Source organism: Mesoplodon mirus (genome assembly GCF_964341445.2).
Source record: "Mesoplodon mirus genome assembly, chromosome: 12".
Lineage (NCBI taxonomy): Eukaryota > Metazoa > Chordata > Mammalia > Artiodactyla > Ziphiidae > Mesoplodon > Mesoplodon mirus.
In genome coordinates this window covers 67,140,834-67,161,654 of record NC_138988.1, presented here as the reverse complement: position 1 = coordinate 67,161,654, position 20,821 = coordinate 67,140,834, and the positions used below count along the sequence as shown (strand labels likewise).

The 20,821-nt window shown below is 54.8% G+C and overlaps 1 protein-coding gene across 4 annotated transcripts in view; it reads left to right on the top strand.

The window, feature by feature from the left end:
- Window positions 1–487: 487 nt before the first annotated feature.
- The window catches only part of GRM4 (glutamate metabotropic receptor 4), a gene marked incomplete at both ends in the record, with an annotated part of 106,509 nt that continues 86,175 nt past the window's right edge, over window positions 488–20,821 (top strand). For 3 of the 4 annotated variants that reach the window (XM_082638743.1, XM_082638742.1, XM_082638741.1), the window contains one exon: window positions 503–1,021. In XM_082638743.1, the coding sequence (XP_082494869.1) occupies window positions 503–1,021 (519 nt within the window). Of the gene's footprint in view, window positions 1,022–20,821 lie in introns of all 4 variants that reach the window. The other variant, XM_082638740.1, reaches the window with a different exon arrangement.

The following is a 20,821-nucleotide window of genomic DNA, read 5'->3' as shown; positions in this document are numbered from 1 at the left end:
GTGGAGTCTTTGGCTATAACCTCCAGCATCTCCTGCTCTCAGGCTCCTGATGAGAGATTCGAATTGCTAATGTCTTCTTTGGGCTTCTCTTTGATTCTCTCTCTCTCTCTCTCTCTCTCTTTAAGGTTGGTAAGAGGAGAGCATTGGAGCTGTTTTCTCCTTGATGCCAAGATCTGCCAAGCTAGGAGCACTCTCCTCCTTTCACAGTCATCCACCAAAGACAGGCCTGCAGGACGTGGGGACCAAGCCCAGAGCTTTGCTGCACCCCAGGCACTCCCTGCCGTTTGGGAGCATGGCCTGTGCCCGTAACTGAGTGTTGCCTGCGGGGCGAGGACCACCAGCATGGTTCAGCCTGTTGGCTGCCATCAGCCGCCCTGCTGCTGAAGCTGCGCTGGAGAGACTTGTGGGGGCTGCCCTGCCCCTGCTCCCCCAGGCTGTGGGCCAGGGGCCCACACGGCTAGGAGGGAGGCCTGCCATTCATGGGTCTCTAGGGATTTCCGAGATGCCTGGGAAGAGGGGCTGGGGCTGGTGGTGGGCCCGGCTGCTCCTTTGCCTGCTCCTCAGCCTGTCTGGGCCCTGGGTGCCTTCCTCCCTGGGGAAGCCCAAAAGCCACCCTCAAATGAATTCCATCCGCATAGATGGTGACATCACTCTGGGAGGCCTGTTCCCGGTGCACGGCCGGGGCTCAGAGGGCAAGGCCTGCGGAGAACTCAAGAAGGAAAAGGGCATCCACCGGCTGGAGGCCATGCTCTTTGCTCTAGATCGCATTAACAATGACCCGGACCTGCTGCCCAACATCACGTTGGGCGCCCGCATACTGGACACCTGCTCCAGGGACACCCATGCCCTGGAGCAGTCGCTGACCTTTGTGCAGGCGCTCATTGAGAAGGATGGCACGGAGGTCCGCTGTGGCAGCGGCGGCCCGCCCATCATCACTAAACCTGAGCGCGTGGTGGGTGTCATCGGTGCTTCAGGGAGTTCGGTCTCCATCATGGTGGCCAACATCCTTCGCCTCTTCAAGGTTAGTGCCTGCCCAGCTCCTTTCTCTTCTTCTGCTCCTGAATCCGAGGGAGAGAGTGTGTTTCCCAGCACCCTGAGCAATATCTGAGAATTTGGGGCTGAACTGTGGTGAGGAGGGACCCAGCTCCGTGGTGCTGACCGTGGTGCTGAAACAGCACCTGCTGCAGGCAGCTCCTTGATCAACTCCGCTCCTCTGCGGGGAATTCTGAACCGGGAGGGGAAAGGAAGTACTGGCGAACAACAGAAGGGAGGAGGAGATGGGCAGACAGAAATATAAAAAACCCAGACAGATGGACGAATTGAAATTTAGGTAGATAGAAAGGTAGACAGTTTAAAAGATAAGCATAGAATGGGGATGTGAATGTTGGAGATTGCCCGGGAGAAAAAGCAAGACTTTTGTTTTGACATTGTTTTTCAATAATTGCGGTTGCCAAGAAAGATCCGTTTTTCTCCTGGATAGTTGAGAAAGCCCCGCGTGGCCCTCCCGCTCCACCTCAAGATTATAGTTAGAAGACGTGTCCTGATTTTTTGGATGAGGTGTTGGCTACTGAGCCTGCAGTGAACGGAGATGAGGACGAGAGGAGGCCTGGAGGAGCGGGCAGTCCCTGTTTCTGGTGCCCTTGGCCCGGAACTTAGCTTCCCTGGCTCATTACGTTCCTTCTGCCCCTCTTCCTTGCACACCTTTCTCCCTTTCCTTCTGGAATCCCTCCCTGCCCCCTCTTTGCCGCCTCCCTTCCTCTCTTCCTGGGGCAGGAGCTGCTGATTTGCAATTCAATTGGAGCCAAGTGCTTCGCTAAGCTGCTAAAACTACTGAAAGCTACTGGGTAGAGAGAAAAACATTACAAGCATTTTACCAATAATTATGTGCCTGCTTCTCTCTGGGAGCCTCCTCGTTTGCTGTGTGTGCATGTGTGTGTGTGTGTGAGAGAGAGAGAGAGACAGACGGAGAGACAGAGAGACAGAGAGAGAGGGAGAGAGAAGAGGGTGAGGGAGGAGGAAGGGAGGCACAAAGGGAGCCTCTGGGTCCCTTCTTCACTCTGGTGTTAGATTCTTGGCCTCTGGAATCGGCCCCTTGTCTCCTCAAAGGCTCCAGAGTTAGGGAGTGGACAGAGAGAGGCTGTTTGGCCTCATGCAGGATGGGAAGCGCTGAGGCTGGAGCCGTGTCTCCTGGACCCTTTCTGGAACACGTTTGCCCAATCCCATGATGCATCAGTACTTGGGGGGCATTTCTGGGGGCCGGGGTAGAAGTGGGGATGAATGGCGCGAATGTCCCTGTGTTGGCTGCGGGGGTAGGTGGGAAAGAAAGGTGGTTGGAGTTGTCCTGTCAGCAGGGGCGGGGTTGGAACTTTGCCATAGGCTGGTCTGGGCCACGTGTGCTGTGCAGTCCTTGCCTTGGGGCCTTCTTCCTGTAGTGTTGGTTTTGCTTGATGATCCAGATGAAAACACTATTTTAATTTAAAAACAAACAGATGCATTCTGAAGGATGCAAAATCACGCTGAAGCCGGAGACTTGAAGGAGACTTTGCCTTTGTAGTGGGCAATTTGAACAACCCCTGGGGAGCAGTGTTGCGCTTGGTCTTGGTGGGATGGTTGGGGAATGGGAAACTGGTCCAGTCCCTCCACCTGCCCAATTCTGCAGTGAGGAGTAGAGACCCAGAGGGGAGGGGGAGCAAGGCTCTGTGGTCCCAGGGCCTAGTGGTGGCTTCGGGGAGCTGTGTCATCAATTCAGCCTGCCTTCCCTGGGCTTGGGAGGTGAGGTGACCTGGGTCAGCAGCTGTCATCCTATCTGAGTGGGGCACAGTCCCCCAGCCTTTGAGAAGACCAGACTACAGGCGGGGCTGCTGCAGTGTCCTTTTCTGAGCTTTGTATTAAACACCTTGGTGAGTCTGGGTGTTTTAAAAAGTGTTTTATAAAGATGATAAAACAACGTGATTGGGCCCTTGGGGCTATGACATTGGTAAGGGTCCTTCCCCACCATGTCCCAGAGGGGAACCAGTATGCACTTTATAGGGAGGTGGAAAAGATCAAAGGAGCTGAGAGGTGTCACCAGACACATGGCCAAGGCTCTAAGAAAGGTCGCTGTCAGCATTAGGCCTTGAAGCGGGTTCTTGGAAGCCCCACACAGCAGTGGGCTGTGACTGCTGTGCTGACCTCTCCCAGGATGGGGAAGGTCGCTGGTGGGGTGAAGGGGTCTGGGGCCAAAGGGCCTCACCAGCCGAGGGCTCTTCCGCTGCCCATCTGGTCACATATGAATGTGGCGTGGCCTGGGTTTTGTCCTACACAGAGAGCAAGATGGGACTGGGAGGTAGAGGCCTTGGTGGGGAGAAGGAAGGGGGACGGAAGGGGCCTGTTGGGAAAGGAAAGGGGACGGGCGGTGGGGGAGATGGGGAGAGAGCCAGAAGGAGACAGCTGGCTATGGTCCAAAGTCCCTGGGTCCCTTTTAACAGCATTAATGTTCCAGGCTGGCGACAAGAGGGCTCCTCAATAATTAAACTGGTAGAAATAAGAGGCTGGGCCAGAAACTGAAAAGCCATTTACAGAGAAAAAAAGGTTGAACTTTGAGGAGGGAGGTCAGGTGCAGAGCTTCAGGCAGGGAAGGATGAGGGAGGGGCGTCTTGGGGGTCAGGGGAGCTGCGGTGTCAGGTGTCTGTTTCAAAGGGCATCGCTGCGCCCCAGCCCCGCTCCCTGCCAAGGCTATTAGTGGGATCTGCTGGGAACTTCCCCCAGAGGCTGTGATTACAGCTCTCTTTCCTCCGAGAGGTGGATTTCCTGTGCAAAGCTTAGAGAGGAGCTCTGAGTTTGGGGGCACGAGGGGTAATTTCCTGCCTGGAGAATGCTGATGGGGTTCCGTCAAGGCCAGGGTATGAGCAAAACTCACACCTGCCAGAGCTGGGAGGGGCCAACTTCCTGTCGTACAGTTGTGGAAACTGAGCCCTGATTAAGGGACGGGCCAGGGCTGGGAGTCAGGTCCCAGCTCCCAGAACTGACTCCTTCCAGACTGCCTGCCCAAAGCAACTGGGTTGGAAGTGGGCCTCAAACCCAGGCCTTCATTAGGGATCAGAAGCCCTGACTTTGGGAAGTTGTGGGTCTGACAGCTTATCTCCTTTACTCCCCTGTTCCCACGCACTCTTTCATCTTCATTTTGGCTCCATTCTCCTAGTTAAGGGAATATTGATGGAGGTAAAGAATACTTTTCAGAGGGGAGCCTAACGCAGAGGATGTGGCCTCTACAATACTATGTTGTGGGGACAGCCCAGGTTCTGAAGCCAGTCAGATCTGGGTTTGAATCGCTGTGCCACCAGAGTTACCTCACCATATCCACCATATCTACTCACCATACCAGTCACTTACACCATAGTATGAACGAGCCAGTAAGATCTTTTCCTGAGAGCAGTTATTGTTGGGGGGAAAAATAACATAGTAAGTGCCCTGGAAGGAAAGAGTTTTCAAATCCTTGACCTGTAAGAGCTCAGGAGGATCCAGAAATCATTGCATTGAGTCCCTCATTAATTTTGCAGTGGAGAAAAAAAACAACAACAACCACAAAAACTGAGGCTTGAAGATGGGAATATGGCCTAGCATGGTGGTTAAGAATCTGGAGGCTGGAGCCAGACAGCTTTCGCCACCTTGGCAAATCGTTTAGCCTGTTTGTGCGTCGGTTTCCTCCTTTGTAAAATGGGGATGATAGTGGTCTCCTAAGCCTGGTGTGGGAATTAAGGGTTAATGTCCAGAAAAGGCCTAGCCTGGTGCCTGGCACACAGTCAGCCTGCAGGAAATGTCATTGCACAGCTTGTAGCTGGGCCTTAAGTCAGCATGAGAGACTCTGTTGATGTGGAAGAGGCTGGACCGGGTGGGCAGGGACAGATGGTGACCTTTGAGGCTGATCCTGGAGAGGACCGACCATCTGCTGGGCCTCAGGTGTCTCCCTGTGGTGTGGAGACTGAGTGGCCAACTTAACTTGCAGGTAATGAGGATTTTCTGGCTGTCACCACAGTGGGGTTTGAGCACTAAGACTGGGGTGGAGTGGTGGGAGGGCAGGAAGGGGCAGGTGGGAGAGGGGATGCCAGCCAGCAGGTGGAGGGCAGGTGCCCAGCTTCCTAGGAGAGGCTGGGCCAGGGACACTGGTGGGCGACACTGGCTCTCTGTGCCACGTCAGCCTGGCCTGTGAAGGCTTGTCCCTCGCGAGTCTGTGAATGCCGTAAGGGTTTGTGGTGCTTTTTAGAGAAAGCTGTCTGCCAGGTGCTTGGCTTGTCTGCCCCTCAGTGCCAGGCCCAGGGCTCCTGGGGAACCTTTGTGGCTCAGCCGATACCCCATGTTCTGTTGAGGATGTGGCTTGCCTGTCTTGAAAGTATTTTCACTGCACAACCAGGAGGAGCTTTCAAGAGGGTCCACCCACTCTCCCACAGCCTGCCTGTCTTCCTTGAAGACAGCTCCTTCCTTGCAGCGCCCAGGCCAAGAAACTTGGTGGCATTTTTGACCTCTGCCTTTCTACCATCTGCAAATCCTGCAGGCTCTCCTTTAGGACATGTCCTTGTGCTGGAGTCTCCTCACCCCCCACCTTGTGCGCTCTCACCCGGATCCGGCAGAAACCTCTCTCCTCTCCCTGCTTCCAGACAGGCCTTTCCACAGCCCAACCTTTGCTCAGCTAACAGAGCGATCTTGCTAAAAGCCAAATCCAACCTGCTCCCCACCCTGCTTAAACTTGCTCTTGACTTTGCGTTGCTCTTAGATTAAAACGCAAACTTCCAAGATGCTTGCCAGTCTGACAGGCCCTGTGCTCCCTGGTGCCCTGACCACATGGTTTTGCCTCTCCTGGGTGCACTCCATACCAGTCCTACTGTTTTCTTTATGTTCCTTGAAGACACCGTGCCGTTTGCCCACCACAGGACCTTTGTACCTGCTGTCCCGTCTCTATTGGAATGTTCTCCTCCTACTCTTTGAGGCTGCATCCTTCTCATTCAACCTCAAGTTTAAGTGGACTCTCTTCAGAGAAACACCCTCCATCCCCCAGTTATTCTATATTATTTTCCCATCTTCCCCTTCATGACCCTCACCACAGTTTGTAGTCATGTCCGTATTTCTTTGTTTGTTTTCTTGTTTCTCTTGGCTTCCCCTCTGGCCTGCTGCCTGTTTTTGTATGGCCCATGAGCTAAGAATGGTCTCCGTGTTTTAAATGGTTGAAAAAAAATTAAAAGCAATATGTCATGACACAGGAAAATTATATGAAATTCAAATTTCAGTGTCTGTAAAGTTTTATGGGAGCGCAGCCATGCCTGTTCATTTACATATTGTCTAGCACTGCTCTTGAGCTATGCCCTTGGAATTAAGTAGATGAGACAGAGACCATCAGCTGACCCCTGCTGGCCTCTAAGTTGCGCCTATAGGACCCCAACAGATGCCAGGTCCATGGGGGGCCCTCAGGAAATCATGGCTGAAGGGACTCGTGGAGAGTGAGACATTTGCAGCCCCCATGTCTCCCCAAACTCTGCGATGACAGCAGGGTGGCCCCCGTCTGCAGAGCCTGCATGAGCTCCTGGCTGTGGGGATAAGTGTAGGTAAGCTCACTTTACCATGGGGTCCAGCCACTGGCTACCAGTGCCCACCACTTTGGTGACCCCTGGGCCACCTGTTTCCTCCTCCCAAATACCTCCAGCCCCTTGCTGACTTACGGAATTCTTTTCACTTAATGCTTTGTTCCCCGTTAAAGGGTATCCCCATGTCCCACTGTTGGCTGTTATTAGAGATTTGTCCCAAGAAGGCTCACTCAGTAAATGTTCGGGGGTGAATGAGGGACCCTCCTGAAGAGATCATTGGGGTAAAATAATCACAGAATTTACATGGCATGTATCCTGTGTCAGGGTCTGCCCCAGTCCTCACAGCAACCCCCAGGGGTAGGTGTACAGTGGTTGTCCCCATTTTACAGACGGAGAACTGAGGCTCAGAGAAGCTAAGCAAATTCCCCAAGGTCACACAGCTAGTAAGTGGTGGAGCTGGGATATGAACCCAGGCTGTTTGACCCTGAATCTACCCTTTTCACCGCTCTGCTCTCCTTTCTCTTGGTCATCAGATAGTCTTGGGTGAGATCTGGCCCAATACTCACTGTGTGGCCTTTCTGAGCCTCAGTTTCTGTATCTGTAAAAAGGAGTGTGATGATACTCATTTGGCAGCAGTGATAAAGTATCCAAAGCCTTGGGCTTCCCTGGTGGCGCAGTGGTTGAGAGTCTGCCTGCCGATGCAGGGGACATGGGTTCGTGCCCCGGTCTGGGAAGATCCCACATGCCGCGGAGCGGCTGGGCCCGTGAGCCATGGCCGCTGAGCCTGTGCGTCCGGAGCCTGTGCTCCGCAACGGGAGAGGCCACAACAGTGAGAGGCCCAAGTACCGCAAAAAAAAAAAGTATGCAAAGCCTTTAGTGGGTGCTTAGGGGAGGCTGGTGTTATGAGAACAGGTTGGATAGACATTAAGGTGTGAAGTGCTGGGCAGCCGAGGGGGTCGGGGAGGAGCGAAGGAGGTGTAGGAAGTGGTCTTGCTGAGGGTGACTGTCAGGGCCTGTTCTCCTGAGGTGAGGACCACACAGCCCTCCCTCTGCTTTTATAGCATTTCTCTTTCCCCCAAACCCTAGGTGTCCCTTTGTGGTGGGAGTCTGGGGAGGGGGCCTCAAGACCCAGGGTCAGGCCAGCATCTAAACAGAGTGGGGAGGGAGGGGAGGGGAGGGGAACAGCCCTGACCACTGAGTTGCCAATTCTCTCTGTGCTCCCAGCAAGTGCTTCCCTGTGGGTGGGGCACTGGGGTACAGGTTGCATCGCCTGGTGGTTCTCAAGCCTGGCAGCTCATCATAGTCACCTGGGGAGCGTTGGATTCCTGGGCCTCCAGTGGTGAGGAGCCCTGGGGCTGGGTCTGTATCTGCACACCTGCTGGGAGGCTCAGCTGGCTGCTGGATGGATGCTCTGAGTCCTCCTCGGTGTCCCGGTATTCCCGTCCCATCTGGGCTTCTCCAGCGAGTGCCCCCGCTCACCCCGCAGCCCTCTCAAGCCCACTTCCTCTGATGTGTACCTTTGGGTTGCAGGACCTCTCTGGACATGGGAAGTTTGGGAGTGGAAGCAAGAGGGTTTCAGCTCTGATCACTGGACTGGCAAACAGACTCATTACCGGGAACGAAAAGGAGAGTGGAGGCCTTTGGGGGGCCTCTGGGTAGACTTCCTGGAGATGCCCTGGAGGGAGGCCTGGTGGGCTCCTGGAGCCTGGGTAGGGCTGACAGGGCCCCTGGGCGAGGTGTGTGACATTGTGGAGGGGCCGAGGTGGGGCTGAGCTTCTGGTTTCTGGCTCGCTGTCCCCCACCTGGACCTTGGTTGGCCCATCTGTAAGAATCCATTCATTCACTCACTCACCAAGTGTGTATTGAACATCTCCTCCGGGCCTCGCTCTGCTAGAGCTGTGGCCTCCAACTGGCTACACACTGGAATCGGCTGGGGAGTTTAAAATTCCTGGGTATCCGAGCCCCACCCAAGGATTTTGGATTTAATTGATGTGAGATGGGGCCTGGGCTCCCCAGGTGATACTCATGTGCAACCCCAGGTGGAGAACCGCCATGCTAAGCAACTTTATAAAGCAGGCAACAAAGCAGATGGAGGCCTGGCCCTCATGGGCTTCCATGTTTGAAGGGAAGGCAGGCAGTGAACAGGTAAAACACATAAATGTATAATTGTCACAGGAGAGCAGTTCCTTGTAGGACAAAGCAAGGAGGTGGCTAGAAAGCCATGGGGGGTGGGGGTGCCAACTCAGGATGGTTGGAGGTGGACTTTTTGAAGGGGGACATTTGTGCATAAACTTGAGTCGAGTGAAGGAGGTCGCCCTATGAATATCTGGAGGAAGAGTTTTCCAGGTAGAGGGAACAGCAAGTGCAAAGGCCCTGGGGCAGGACTGTGCTTGGTTGATGACTTGACCCAGGAGCTCAAGAGGGAGGACCCAGACAGCCCTGGGGCCAGGGGGAGGAGGACCAAGGGGGCTCCAAAACCCACATCTGCTCCTTCTAGCTGCAAAGGGTATTGGGAGAGGAAGGCTACCAGGATTCTGGTGACCTTGGGCAAGTCACTGGGCCTCTCAGGCCTTCAGTTTCCTCACCTGTAAAATATGTAGGTGGTTCTTGACCAGTCCTTGTGAAGCCACAGAGGTGACGGGGAGGAGACGTAAGGGTAGAGCCCATGTGAGAGGCTAGTTCTTTCTCCTGGCTCTCCCCCTGCTGGCCTCTGGCCTCCCCCTCCCAAGCCCCCTGTACTTCTTCTAACTCCTCCCCCTTCACTTCCCTGCTCCCTGCTCCCTGACCTGAGGATGAACAGAGCTGGAGACAGGAGGGAGGCAGACGGGGACCCTGAGGGGCAGTAGCTTTCAGTGGTCAAAGCATGGGCCCTGGGCCAGATGGCCTGGTTCATACCCCTGCTCTGCCATTTATTACCTGGGAGGCCCCTCTCTGTGCCTCAGTTTCCTTGTCTGTAAAATTGGGGACCCTTGTAGCCCCCACCTCATAGGGCCTTGTGAGGATTACATGAGGAATACAGAGAAAGAGCTCAGGGCAGTGCCTGGCATGGGACTCTGGATATTGGCTGAGTGCCTGGCCATGGGGGGGCAGCCCAGAGCAATGGCCTTGGAGGCAGCCACACAGTAGGTCACTCAGATCCTGGCCCCAGATCACTGGGCCTCTCTGGACCTCACCATCTCATCTATAAAATGGGCAGAATCACATGTACCTTTCAGGGTGTGGATGCAGAATGATAAGAACGGGGAGCGGGTGGCAGGCTGGGCGCACAGTAGGGTCAATAATATTTGTCCTCATCTCTTGCTGACAGAGTATCCAAGGGGCCTTTGAGGAGGCGTGTGGTCTGGGCCATGAAGGGTGGGGGGCTCTGTGGGGCGGAGGGGCAGGTCGCTGGCTTTGGGCAGAGGAATGACTCTGGTGAGTGTACCCGAGTCCCCCTGTGTGACGGTCCTGGGGTCCTGCCGACCCTGCCAGTTGGGTGTGGGGGATGGTAGGGTGATCTCCGGCTCCCCCCTTGGGGAGGGCTGAGGGTCCCCTTACCAGATGTCTCCCATAGCTTAGGGACCTGCGCTCTGGGCCTGGCTCTGCTGCTGATTCACTGTGTGACCTTGGGTGGGATGGCTGCCCTCTCTATGAGCCGAGGGCGTTGGATCAGGTGGGCTCTGACCCCGGTCCTTTACCTGGAGCCTTTCCTGCAGAAGGAGCGACGAGCTTACTCCTCAGGGTTAAGGCTGACCACCCATAGCCTTCCTTGATCGTGGGCCGTGCTTTCCAAAGCCTGCCTCCCCGCCTTTGCCTGGGCCATGCCCTCCTCCTGGAATGTCCTCCCTGATGCCTGACGGGGAGCGTCAGGCTCCTCCTCCAAGCCCTGACTCAACATCCAAGACTTTCCTGACCCTCCAAGGTCTGAAATCCTGGGGTACATGGGGTTTCTCGTGTGGCATTCTTGGGTCTCCCCAAAGTTCACGAGCACGTTGAGGGCAGGACTGGGTTGGACCTCTCTTGGTGCCCGGCCTGGATACAGACAGAAAGACAAATTGGGGAGCCTGCCATCCTTGGGACAAAGAGTTGGACGAGGGAGCTGTGCCTGCCGCATGGGTGGGGCTCACAGGCCGCAGGGCTAAGCCCACTTTACTTCCCCCTGCCCAGCCTGGTTTGAACTGTGTACTTTTCGGTTTCCCGCGAATTATTAAACTAGCATTTTTATGACCAAGACATGTTGGAAATGAAAAGAAGGAAAATTCTGCTTTATATTCCAATTGACCTTTTCACTTGCCACCTGCTCAGGGGGCCTGGGCCGGGGCGAGGTGATGAGATGCAGGCCCAGGCCTCGCCTCCTGGTGCTGGGGCTGGGGCTGCCATGGAGAGTCCTGGCCGGAAGCTCTGTTGGGGGAGGGGAGCAGGGACACCCTTAGTCTGAGGCCCTCTTTCTCTGTACATGTGTCCCCAGTCCTCTGACTCATTCTGTCTCGCTCTGCAGCTTTCTCTGTTTCCCTCTCATGGCCTCCCCCATCTCTCTCTTCCTCCTGGTCCCTTTTGGACTCTCTCTGGCTCTGTCTGGGTCTCTCCCCGGGTGACCTGGGGCAGCCTCATCCCGGGGCCCCGTGGTTCAGGTAGGATGTAAAGCGGCTGCCAAGCCCACCTGCTCCTGGCCGGGCACCCCCCAGCCTCGTGCCCACTCTGGACACCCACCTGCCTCACACCTGCATTTCGGTCGTCGGCATCTCAGCGCTGAGCACTTCCTAGTGGGCGCCCAACCCACCCAGGCCCCCACTCCTGACTCAGGTTGCCTCCCACAGAGCTCCAGAAATTTCCTTGGAGGTATGGCCTGGCAGTGGGCACACCTTGCTGCTGCTCTGGGCTCCACTTTGCTCGCCCATGGAGTGACAAGGGCTGGCTCTGTGTCCTTCCCAGGGCTGTGGGGAGACCAGGCCAGGGGTGTGGACCTGCTTCAAAAAGGGAAAATCCCGGCTCTGACACGTACTGCTCTGTGACCTTGGGCAGGTCACGTAACCTCTCTGAGCCCAGTTTCTGGTCTGTGAAATGGAGAGGGTGGTTGTGAGGGTTAAATGGGACGATGTAGATGGCCAGCACAGGGCCTCATGTCCAGAGGTGCTCAAGGACAGTAGTTGCGGCGCCCTGTGTTCATGCGCTGCTCTCCCCGCCCCCTCCTTTCATCCCTCATTCCTGGACCTCGGTCCTCCCCGGGCCTCCCTTTCTCCCTGGGGTCTGCTGAGAGGTGCCCCAGGGTGACCAGGAGGCCTGTGCTCTGCTCAGCCCTGGCCCAGCGCAGGGACAGTGAGGGTGCCACCAGGCCCGGGGCCCGGGGAAATTTTAAACTCATCACAGCTGAACTGTCTGGAGGGTGGGAGCCCCCTGGGTCCCACCCCCGCCCTGGGCAGAATGGAGAGGTGTCCTGATGGTCCTCCATGTCTCCTTTTAGGGCTGCAGAGCAAAGAGAGGCAGCTCTTACCTCATTCTCCATCCCCCTGGGGCTGTGGTTTAGGGGAGAGGACAGGGCTGCATTAACCTCTGCCAGGGCTGCAGGCGGCAGGGGGCGTCTGTGTTCAGTGCAGCTTCCTCCCAGGCTGAGCAGCCTCCCCACTTCCAGCCTCAGGTTCTGGAAGCTGCCAGGGAATCCAATGTGGCCCCCACCCCAGAGGGGCAGGAAGAGGGCAAAGCTTAACCCTTAGGAGTGAATTCCAGGTGGGAGACATTTGAAGTTTAGGCCTGGGGAGGTGGGGCTGTGAGGGGCGTGGCTTCCACGTCAGCTCAGTTCAGAGAGACCTACGGAAGGTGGGGTGCAGGGAAGTGGGGTGCACCCAGCTCTCACAAAGAGCCTTTTATTTTACTAAAGATGAATGGCATCTCCTATGTGGGTCTGACGGGAAGGGGTTTCCTTCGTTCACCGGGCATCATATATTTTAATAATGCACTCTTTCAAGCACATGGAAAATTATAGAGAATAATATAATGAACTGCCCTTGTAACCACCCCCTGGCTTGGTCAAATATTGATATTTTTACTCTAATTGTGTCAAAACTTCTTTTCTTTTTAAAAAAGAAAACATTGCAAATATAATCAGAGGCCCCTGCTTGCGTATCCTCATCCCACTCCTTTTCTTACCCCCACAGAGACGGCCCTAGCACTGTCCTGTATGGGTTGTTTTTAATTCCTTTAATTCCTGTGCACTTGGAAAAAAAAAAGTGTATGTGTATATATATAATATATATATATATATATATATATATATATATATATATATACACATATATCTCTCCATAAATAATATTTAGTTCTGTTTTGCCTGTTGTACGCGTGATAGACACAGGATCACACTGTGTGTGTTCTGCAGGTGCTCAATGTCACATTGCTCTGCGGTTTTCTTTTTTCCTTTCCTTTTCTGGGTAGCTCTCCACTGCAACAGTGCCCAGTGCGATTACTGTCCATTCTGTGTGGTCACCTAGGCAGGTTCCCTGAAGATCGTTCTGTGTAACCATCCTTGCCAGCATCTCCTTGTGCTCTTGGAGAGTTTCTCCTGGGTCACACCCAGGAGCAGAATTGCAGACTCATGGGGAATAAACTTCCTGAACTCTCCCAGAGGCTGCCATGTTGCTCCCCACATTCTGTGTCAGGGCACTGGTTTCCAAACCTGCCTCACCACTGGGATCCCCAGGGGCTTGTTAACACAGGTGTTCCTGGGGTGTCTGAGCCTAAGCCAGCCTTGCTAAGGAGACAGTCATGGTGTGGAGTCTTATTTCATCAAGTCCCCGGGAGCTTCTTGGACCTGCATTTGGAGGTGCCCCTCCTGGCTCTGCCACAGACTTGCTGTGTGGCTTTGGACCAGTTGCTAGATCTCTCTGAGCTAGGATACCCTGATCTATAAAATGGGGATGACAGTGATGGTGAAGACTCAGCCAGGGCTGGCCTTTACTCCCTAGGGTATAGCCTGTGGTGTCTCCAGGGTGGCCGCAGCCTGGCTGGGCTCTGGCTTCATTCAGAGGAGGGATGTCCTCTTTGACACCATCTGTGAAATCATGCTTGGATTCATTATTTTGCTTAACAAACATCAGGGCCCCCTGCTTTGTGCAGACTGTGCCATGCTTTAGAAACACGGAGTCTGGGCCAAGGACCCTCAGCTTGGGAGTTGAATGGGGCAGTAATTCAATGACAATGACATGAGTGCTCTAATGGGGGTGGACAAGGTGCCCTGGGGGTGGGTGAGGGGGGACCTCTAACCCGCCTGGGGGGGAGGTATCAGGGAAGGTTTCCTGTAAGAGGACAACTAGCTGAGGCTCACCAGCCAGGACACAATTAGCTAAGTCGAGGGGCGTGCTGGTGGGCAAGGAGGGCATTCCAGGCAGAGGGATCTGCATCCAATGGCCTGGTGGTGAGAAAGAGAGAGAGAGAGAGAGAGAGAGAGGGAGAGAGGGAGAGAGAGAGAGGGAGAGAGAGTGGGGAGAGAGGGGGAGAGAGAGAGAGAGAGAGAGAGAGAGAGAGAGAGAGAGAGAGAGAGAGAGAGAGAGAGAGAGAGAGAGAGAGAGAGAGAGAGAGAGAGAGAGAGAAAAGAAGAGAAGAGAGAGAGGGCCTAGTGTGCTTGTGGGGGCCTGGCTCTCTCACCTGCCTGGGGCTGCAGGAGCTGGGCCTGACCAGGCTGCCGCCTTCCCCACAGGGGTCGCTCTTGACAGCAGGATGGCCTTGGGTCGCAGCTGGAAGGGGTTTATGGGAAGCCTGAAGTGTGAGGAAACGTTAAGTGCCTTCTAAGTACTTTGATTATTTTAAATTGCTTAAGTGGTTTCTAAGATGGTCCTAAGTATCCCCGTGACAAAATCAATTAGAAAAGTACAACAAACTCAATAAGAGGAGAGTAGCCCTCTCACCTGCCTCCCCTTGCCCCCTTTCCCACCTGGGCCTGGGCGCTCAGCCTGGACCAGGACCCCCTCCTCTCGCCTCCCAACACCAGACTGGGGCTCCCCCACCGCCTGTGCTGGGCTCTCCCGGCCTTGAGTCCTGACCCCTCCCTCAGGCATTTCAGTTGGTGGTGGGGGAGGGAGGGTGTGTGTGTTTGGGGACTTGACAGGGTCTCCTTTAAAGTTGCTTCTCTCTCCGGAATGAGCCTTTTGTCTGGCCGCTGGGGGACCTGGAGCACCCTAGGCACGGCCTCCTTTTCAGTGACAGCATTATTGTGTGAGTGCATCAGACCTTCCCCTGGGTGTTCAAAGGAGCCAGAGGACGTACCCCAGCCCCAGCCTTGCCTGGAGGCAGCCACTGCTCCCTGCGTGTCTTCCAGAGAGCTCTCAGCCTGGGCGTGGCTGCCGTGTCACACACTCCAGGCAGCATTCACCAGCACGTGGGGGGTGTGTGCACACGTGTGTTCTCCCCCTCCATTTTCACACATCCGCAGCCGCTGCTGGGTGAGCTCCCAGTGCTCTTGGGGTTCGCCTCTGTCGGCGCGAAAGGGCTTTGTGTGGCCCCCAGGACTGCCTGCTTCCTGTCTCCTCAGGACGGACACTTAGTAGTTTCTGATCTTGTGCTTTTACAAAGAGCCATGATGGGTAATTTTGTGATTGGCCACTCCGCAGGTGTCTGTAGGGTGGATTCCTACAGACACGCGTGGGGCAAAGGGCAAGTGTGTTTATAATTTCTTGTACTCTTGCCAGCAAAGGGGTGACGGCTGGACTCGGTGGCGCCCCGTGGCCGGGGCCGTGGCTCCAGAGGAGGTCCTGTGGCTGATTCTGACTTGGCCTCCGTGCAGCCTCGTGTAGTGGATCTTGGGAGGTAGGGCCGAGCTGGCCCCTGGGCCTCAGCTCAGGAGCTGCCCAGAGGAGCGAGTGGGCTCATGTCATGTCTCACTGGTGGCTGGTGGGGTGTGAGGTTTCTGAGCCGCTTCCTCGGCCGTGTCTGTGCATGTCCAGGGGGCTCTCCCTCCACAAGGAGTCGTGGCAGTGAAGGCTGGGGTGCTGGGTGCTGGGTCCTGGGAAGCAGGAGGTGGCAGGGCACTACCTAATTGGAGCGGTTATCCTGGGAGTGACAGGTGTTCAGGTGCTCCCTTTGGGGGTGGGTGGAAAGGTGGATGTGGCAGGTGCAGCGTAGGAGACAGAATCAGGTGTCCTCCGTGATGCCGTGGGCATAGAGCACAGGGGTGGGGAGAGGTGCCCAGCTGGACTCTGCCGGCCTGAGGCTGGGGGACTGTGGCTTCACTTGATTCCTCCTCAGGAGGAAAGCTCCCAAAGCCCAGGAAATTCAGCCCCAGGATTGCAATCCAGCATGGTGGCTGAGGGAGGGTGTGGGCAGGGGGCCAGTCCAGCAGGGAGGAGAGATGACCTCACTCACACCATTTGCTGTAGGCAGGAGGGATGCATGGCAGGAGGGGTCTGGGAGAAGGAGGCAGGAGCCCCAGGGCTCCCAGGGTGGCCTTGCCTTGGTACCCATCTCGTGCACCTCAACTCCAGCCCTCCCTCCAGCCCCTGCCAGCTCCAGTCCAGTTCCCCGGGGTCATTTCCCGACCACACCCCTTGCAATGTCCAATCTGCTAACCTCTGCTTCTGATGTCCCCTCAGCCCCTGAAGAATGCTCTGTCTACCTTTTCTATACATAAAAAATAATTGAAGTATAACTTATACACGGTAAAGTACACAAATTTCGGGGGCATTACTTGATGAGCTTTTATAAATTAAGATACAGAACATTTTCAGTTCCCTAGAACATTCCCTTGAGCCCCTCCCAGTCCGCATCCCTCCCTCCCCAAGGCTAATCAGTAGCCTGATTTCTAAAAGCATAGATTAGTTTTTTTTTTTTTTTTTTTGAGGTACGCGGGCCTCTCACGGTTGTGGCCTCTCCCGTTGCGGAGTACAGGCTCCGGACGCGCAGGCTCAGCGGCCATGGCTCACGGGCCCAGCTGCTCCGCGGCATGTGGGATCTTCCCGGACCGGGGCACGAACCCATGTCCCCTGCATCGGCAGGCGGACTCTCCACCACTGCGCCACCAGGGAAGCCCCCATCGATTAGTTTTGTCTGGTTTTGAGCTTCATACAACCAGAGTCATACGGTCAGTCTTTTGTGTGTGGCTTCTTTCACTCACATTATCTGTGAGATTCCCCCACATGGTTGGGTATTTTGATGATTTGCTCTTTTTCATTGCTCTGCACTATTCCACTGTGTCATTGTTTGTGTAGTTCAGCATTCATTTACCCATTCTGCTGCTGCTGGACATCTGGGCTGAATTCAGTGTTTGACTATTAGGAATAAAGCTCTTCTGAACATTTGCATACATGTCTTTTAGTGGACATTAGTGCTCATTTATATTATATATATAAATATGAGTAGATATGATTGCTGGCTCTTTGGCTGCATGAATGATTAGATTTAGGAGAAACTGCCAAACATTTCCCTAAAGGGATTATACCTTCCCGCCACATTTGTTTTTGCTTTGGAAATTCTACCTGTGCTTCAAAGGCGCATCTTGAATGCCACCTCTCCTGACATCCTGATGGATAACAGCATTGGTCACTTGGATGTCAGCTCTACAGGGCACGGTTGTGTCCCTTTTCTTGTCTGCTCTATCTCTAGGGCCTGGAACCTGATAGGTGCTTCATAAAATGAATAGTTGAATGTATGTCCCTGGCCCTGTGTCAGGAGTTTCACATAGGTTATCTAATGTAAGTCACTGGCTAGGAAGTCTGTCACACTGGCCCTATTCTACAGGTGAGGAAACTGAGGCTTGTCCAGAAAGCAGTGGAGGCCTGCAGCACTGCCTATCCCTGAAGTCTCTGCTCATTCCACAGTTCTCAGCGGCATGTGTTTGGAATTTCTTGCTCTTTTTCAGCTCGCCCACTTTGATTTCACTCGGCCTCATATTCTAGTCCGGGGGTTGTTGAATTAAATCTCGTGGGTGACCTAGTTAGCTTGTGACCCAGCCAGCTCCTGAAGGATCTGTCAGCTTTTTCTTCATCCTGAGCCTGTGCCCTAGAATCAGGGTTTTCCAGGTTGGGATAGGGGTGGGAAGGCTGAAGAAACCCACCCGTATGAAATTAAAGCCCTCTTTTGGCATGGCCAACATTTCTACCTTGTCAAAATCCCTTTCTATTGGTTGTGACAACCCCTGAGGTCACAGCCTGGCCACCGTCATTTGCATTTTCCCAGTGAAAAAATTGGAGCCTGGGGAGGTGGTGTGACCTGCCTAGAGTTGTCAAGGAGCCTGGGCAGGAGCTGAGGTGAGGGCCTTGAACTCCTGCCTTCCAGCCATGTGCTGTAGGATTGTGGGGTGTGCTGGGAGTGGATGGAGAACGGGAGTTAGGCTAAGAACCCACCAAGGCTTGTCCCAGGGCCGCTTTGGGAAGCTGGAAAAGCTCTTTCAGGTCATCGATTTACTAAATGGTCTTTTAGAGCCCTGAAAGGTGTGCTGGGGTGTCTCAGGGGCAGATCCCCAGAGGAGCCTGGAGGCTACTGTCCATGGTGCTGAAACAGGACTTGGCCGTTGGGAAGCAGAGGAGGGGGCAGTAGAGCTGGCTTTGGGGGCGCTATAGCTTTCCAGGAGGTGCTATCCTGCCAGTTTTGGTGGGAGCTGGGCATGTGGCCGGGCAGACGGTGCAGGCGCCTTGATATTTTAATTGAAGCCTGGAGACACGGTTACTCTCTGCTGTGCTAACAATGTACGGAATAAATAATTCATTGGTGGCTGTGTTGTGCCTGCTGTTCTCACCCATGGGGGTGGCCACACGTGTGCTCAACATGCAAGCTGCTGGGTGGGCCAGGAGCTGCTATTATGGGCTGGTGGCTGGACCAGAGGCGGCGCGTTGCCATTTTAACAGGGCCCTGGTCGCCTCTCAACCGCCGTGAATCCGTTTCCTCCCAGGCAAGCCCCAAAGAGAGGTGAGTGGAATGCGGGGCCAGCTGCTCCTGTGTGCTGCAGTTAAGTGGCACTTAAAGGTCTATTTGTCCTCAGAGCAGCCTGAAATGGCAGCAACCTGGAGGAAAAGCCCCTCTTTTTTTTTTTTTTTTTTTTTTTTTTTGTGGTACACGGGCCTCTCACTGTTGTGCCCTCTCCCGTTGCGGAGCATAGGCTCCGGATGCTCAGGCTCAGCAGCCATGACTCACGGGCCCAGCTGCTCCGCGGCATGCGGGATCCTCCCGGACTGGGGCACGAACCTGTGCCCCCTGCATCGGCAGGCGGACTCTCAACCGCTGTGCCACCAGGGAAGCCCAAGGAAAGGCCCCTCTTAATGGACACTCTCCCTGGGCTGTGTTTGAACTGGTTCCATTGGATTCAGCAAATACGTATGGAGCTCCAAGTTTGTGCAAGATACCGGAGCAGGTGGTGGGGATGGGAGAGATTGCCAGTGAATAAATCTGGGTCCTTCCTGGATGCGGAGGTATGACATGCATATGATTTGTCACAGCTCAAGTTGGGGGTGTGGGAGGGCTGTGGTGGAGGTACAGGCGAGAGTGTGTGGGGGCTCAGAGTAGGGAGAGGTCGGTTCTGACAGGGCATACATGGGGTGGCTGCCTGGAGGAGGTGTCCTGCAGGCAGAGAGGGAACCATGACAGTGCTCCAGTGGAAAGGACAGCTATGTCTGGCATGGATGCAGCAGGGCTCCTGGCATGGGAGAGGGTCAGTGGAGAGGGAGTTGGGATGGATTAGGGGCTGAGGCCAAGAGTGTGGGCTTGATGCTGCAGGATGGTGCCTTGGTCCGATTTGGGGGTTAAAATATTCCTTTGGGTGTGGAGTGGAGGTTTGGTTGCAGGCCGAGGCCTGAGGCTGAGAGAATGGTTAGGAGACTGATGGAACAGTTCAGACCGGAGGTTATGGTGGCCCGAATGATGGCCTTAAGCATGGTGTCATTCATTCATTCATTCATTCACCAATCAAATAATTAGTGAGTCATATGTTAGGCTAGGTTAGGAATAGAGCAGGGAACAAAAACACACGCAATCCTTGCTCACATGGAGCTGACCTTCTAAAGGGAGAGAAAGACAGTAAACAAGCAATAATTCAAGAGGTGACAGGTGCTGTGGAGGAAAATTGCAGAGGGCCAGGGGTTTCGAGAGTGATGGAGGAGGTGAAGCGCTCTTTTAAACCAGGTGGTCAGGGAAGGGGCATTTGAATATAGGCCCAGGCAAGTGAGGAAGGGAACCAGGTGCCTGGATGGTATTGTGGGTGAAGGGCACAGCCAGTCCAAGGCCCCGAAGCAGGAGCATTCTTGGTGCATCTGAAGAACAAGGAGGCTGTTCAGAGAGGAGGGGAAGAGGTGGCAGGGCTGGGTCAGCAGGAGCTCTGGGTCCCAGGACAGAGTGTGGCTGTTCACTCCAGATGCATGAGTGGCCTGTGGAGAGTTTTAAGCGGAAAGTGATGGGATCAGATTTATGGTGTCAAAGGCCCTCTGGCTGCCCTGTGTGGGCTGAAGGTGTAGCCGTGTCAGAGGCAGGCATGGAGGAGTTTATGTGTAATAACCCTCCCTCCCTCTCCCCTCCTCCCAGGGGGCAGTCAGCCCCCAGCCCTCCTCCGCAGAAAGCACCTGAAGAGGCTTCCAGGAGGCCTGGCAATTCTGCAGAGCCCTGTTCTTCCCGTCCCCCTGCCCCACGCCCCTGGTCCCCAATCCCTGACGCGCTGCGGCTGGGACCCTCAGCCACCGCTGGATGTGCCTTGTTCAGGGCCCTCTCTTGGCCTCAGGCACCATAAGGTAAGCATTGTGGCAAATGTCTCCCTCGCTGAGTTGATGTGAGGTTTAAATGGGAGAATGTCTGTGAAAGCTGTAGAGGGAAGGCCATTATTATTACAAATTTCAAAGCTAGAGGGCAGACAGAAGGGATTGGTTGAAGGGGGGCCTGAGAGTAGTTATTTAGGAAACTGTGACTCCAGGTGGCGGTCCTGGCTGAAATATGCATAGATTCAAAAGCTGCAGGGAAGAGATATTTAGGGAAGCACATGCTGACAGACAGCACAAGGAAGTGGTGGGTGTGGGGTGCACCCTTGCCCTGAGGGTGCTGCAGTGACCCCCTGATGTCTGAGCCCTGGGTTGAGTCCTGTCCTCACAGGAGGTCCTTCTTCAGCTTCCCCTGTGCCCTGTGCCCCCTCTGGCCCCTTCCCACCGAGAAGTTGGGGCCAGGAGGGTGTTTCCAGCTGGAACCTGCTGTGGGCACCAGAGTGTCCTCATCTGGGGAGTTGCTCACGCTCCCCACCTTCCATTACCAAGCCTTTCTCTCCCCCACAGAGAACCTGGGGACTCCCCAGCCTCCAATCAGCTCAGGCCCAACCTCAGGAACCTCCCTCC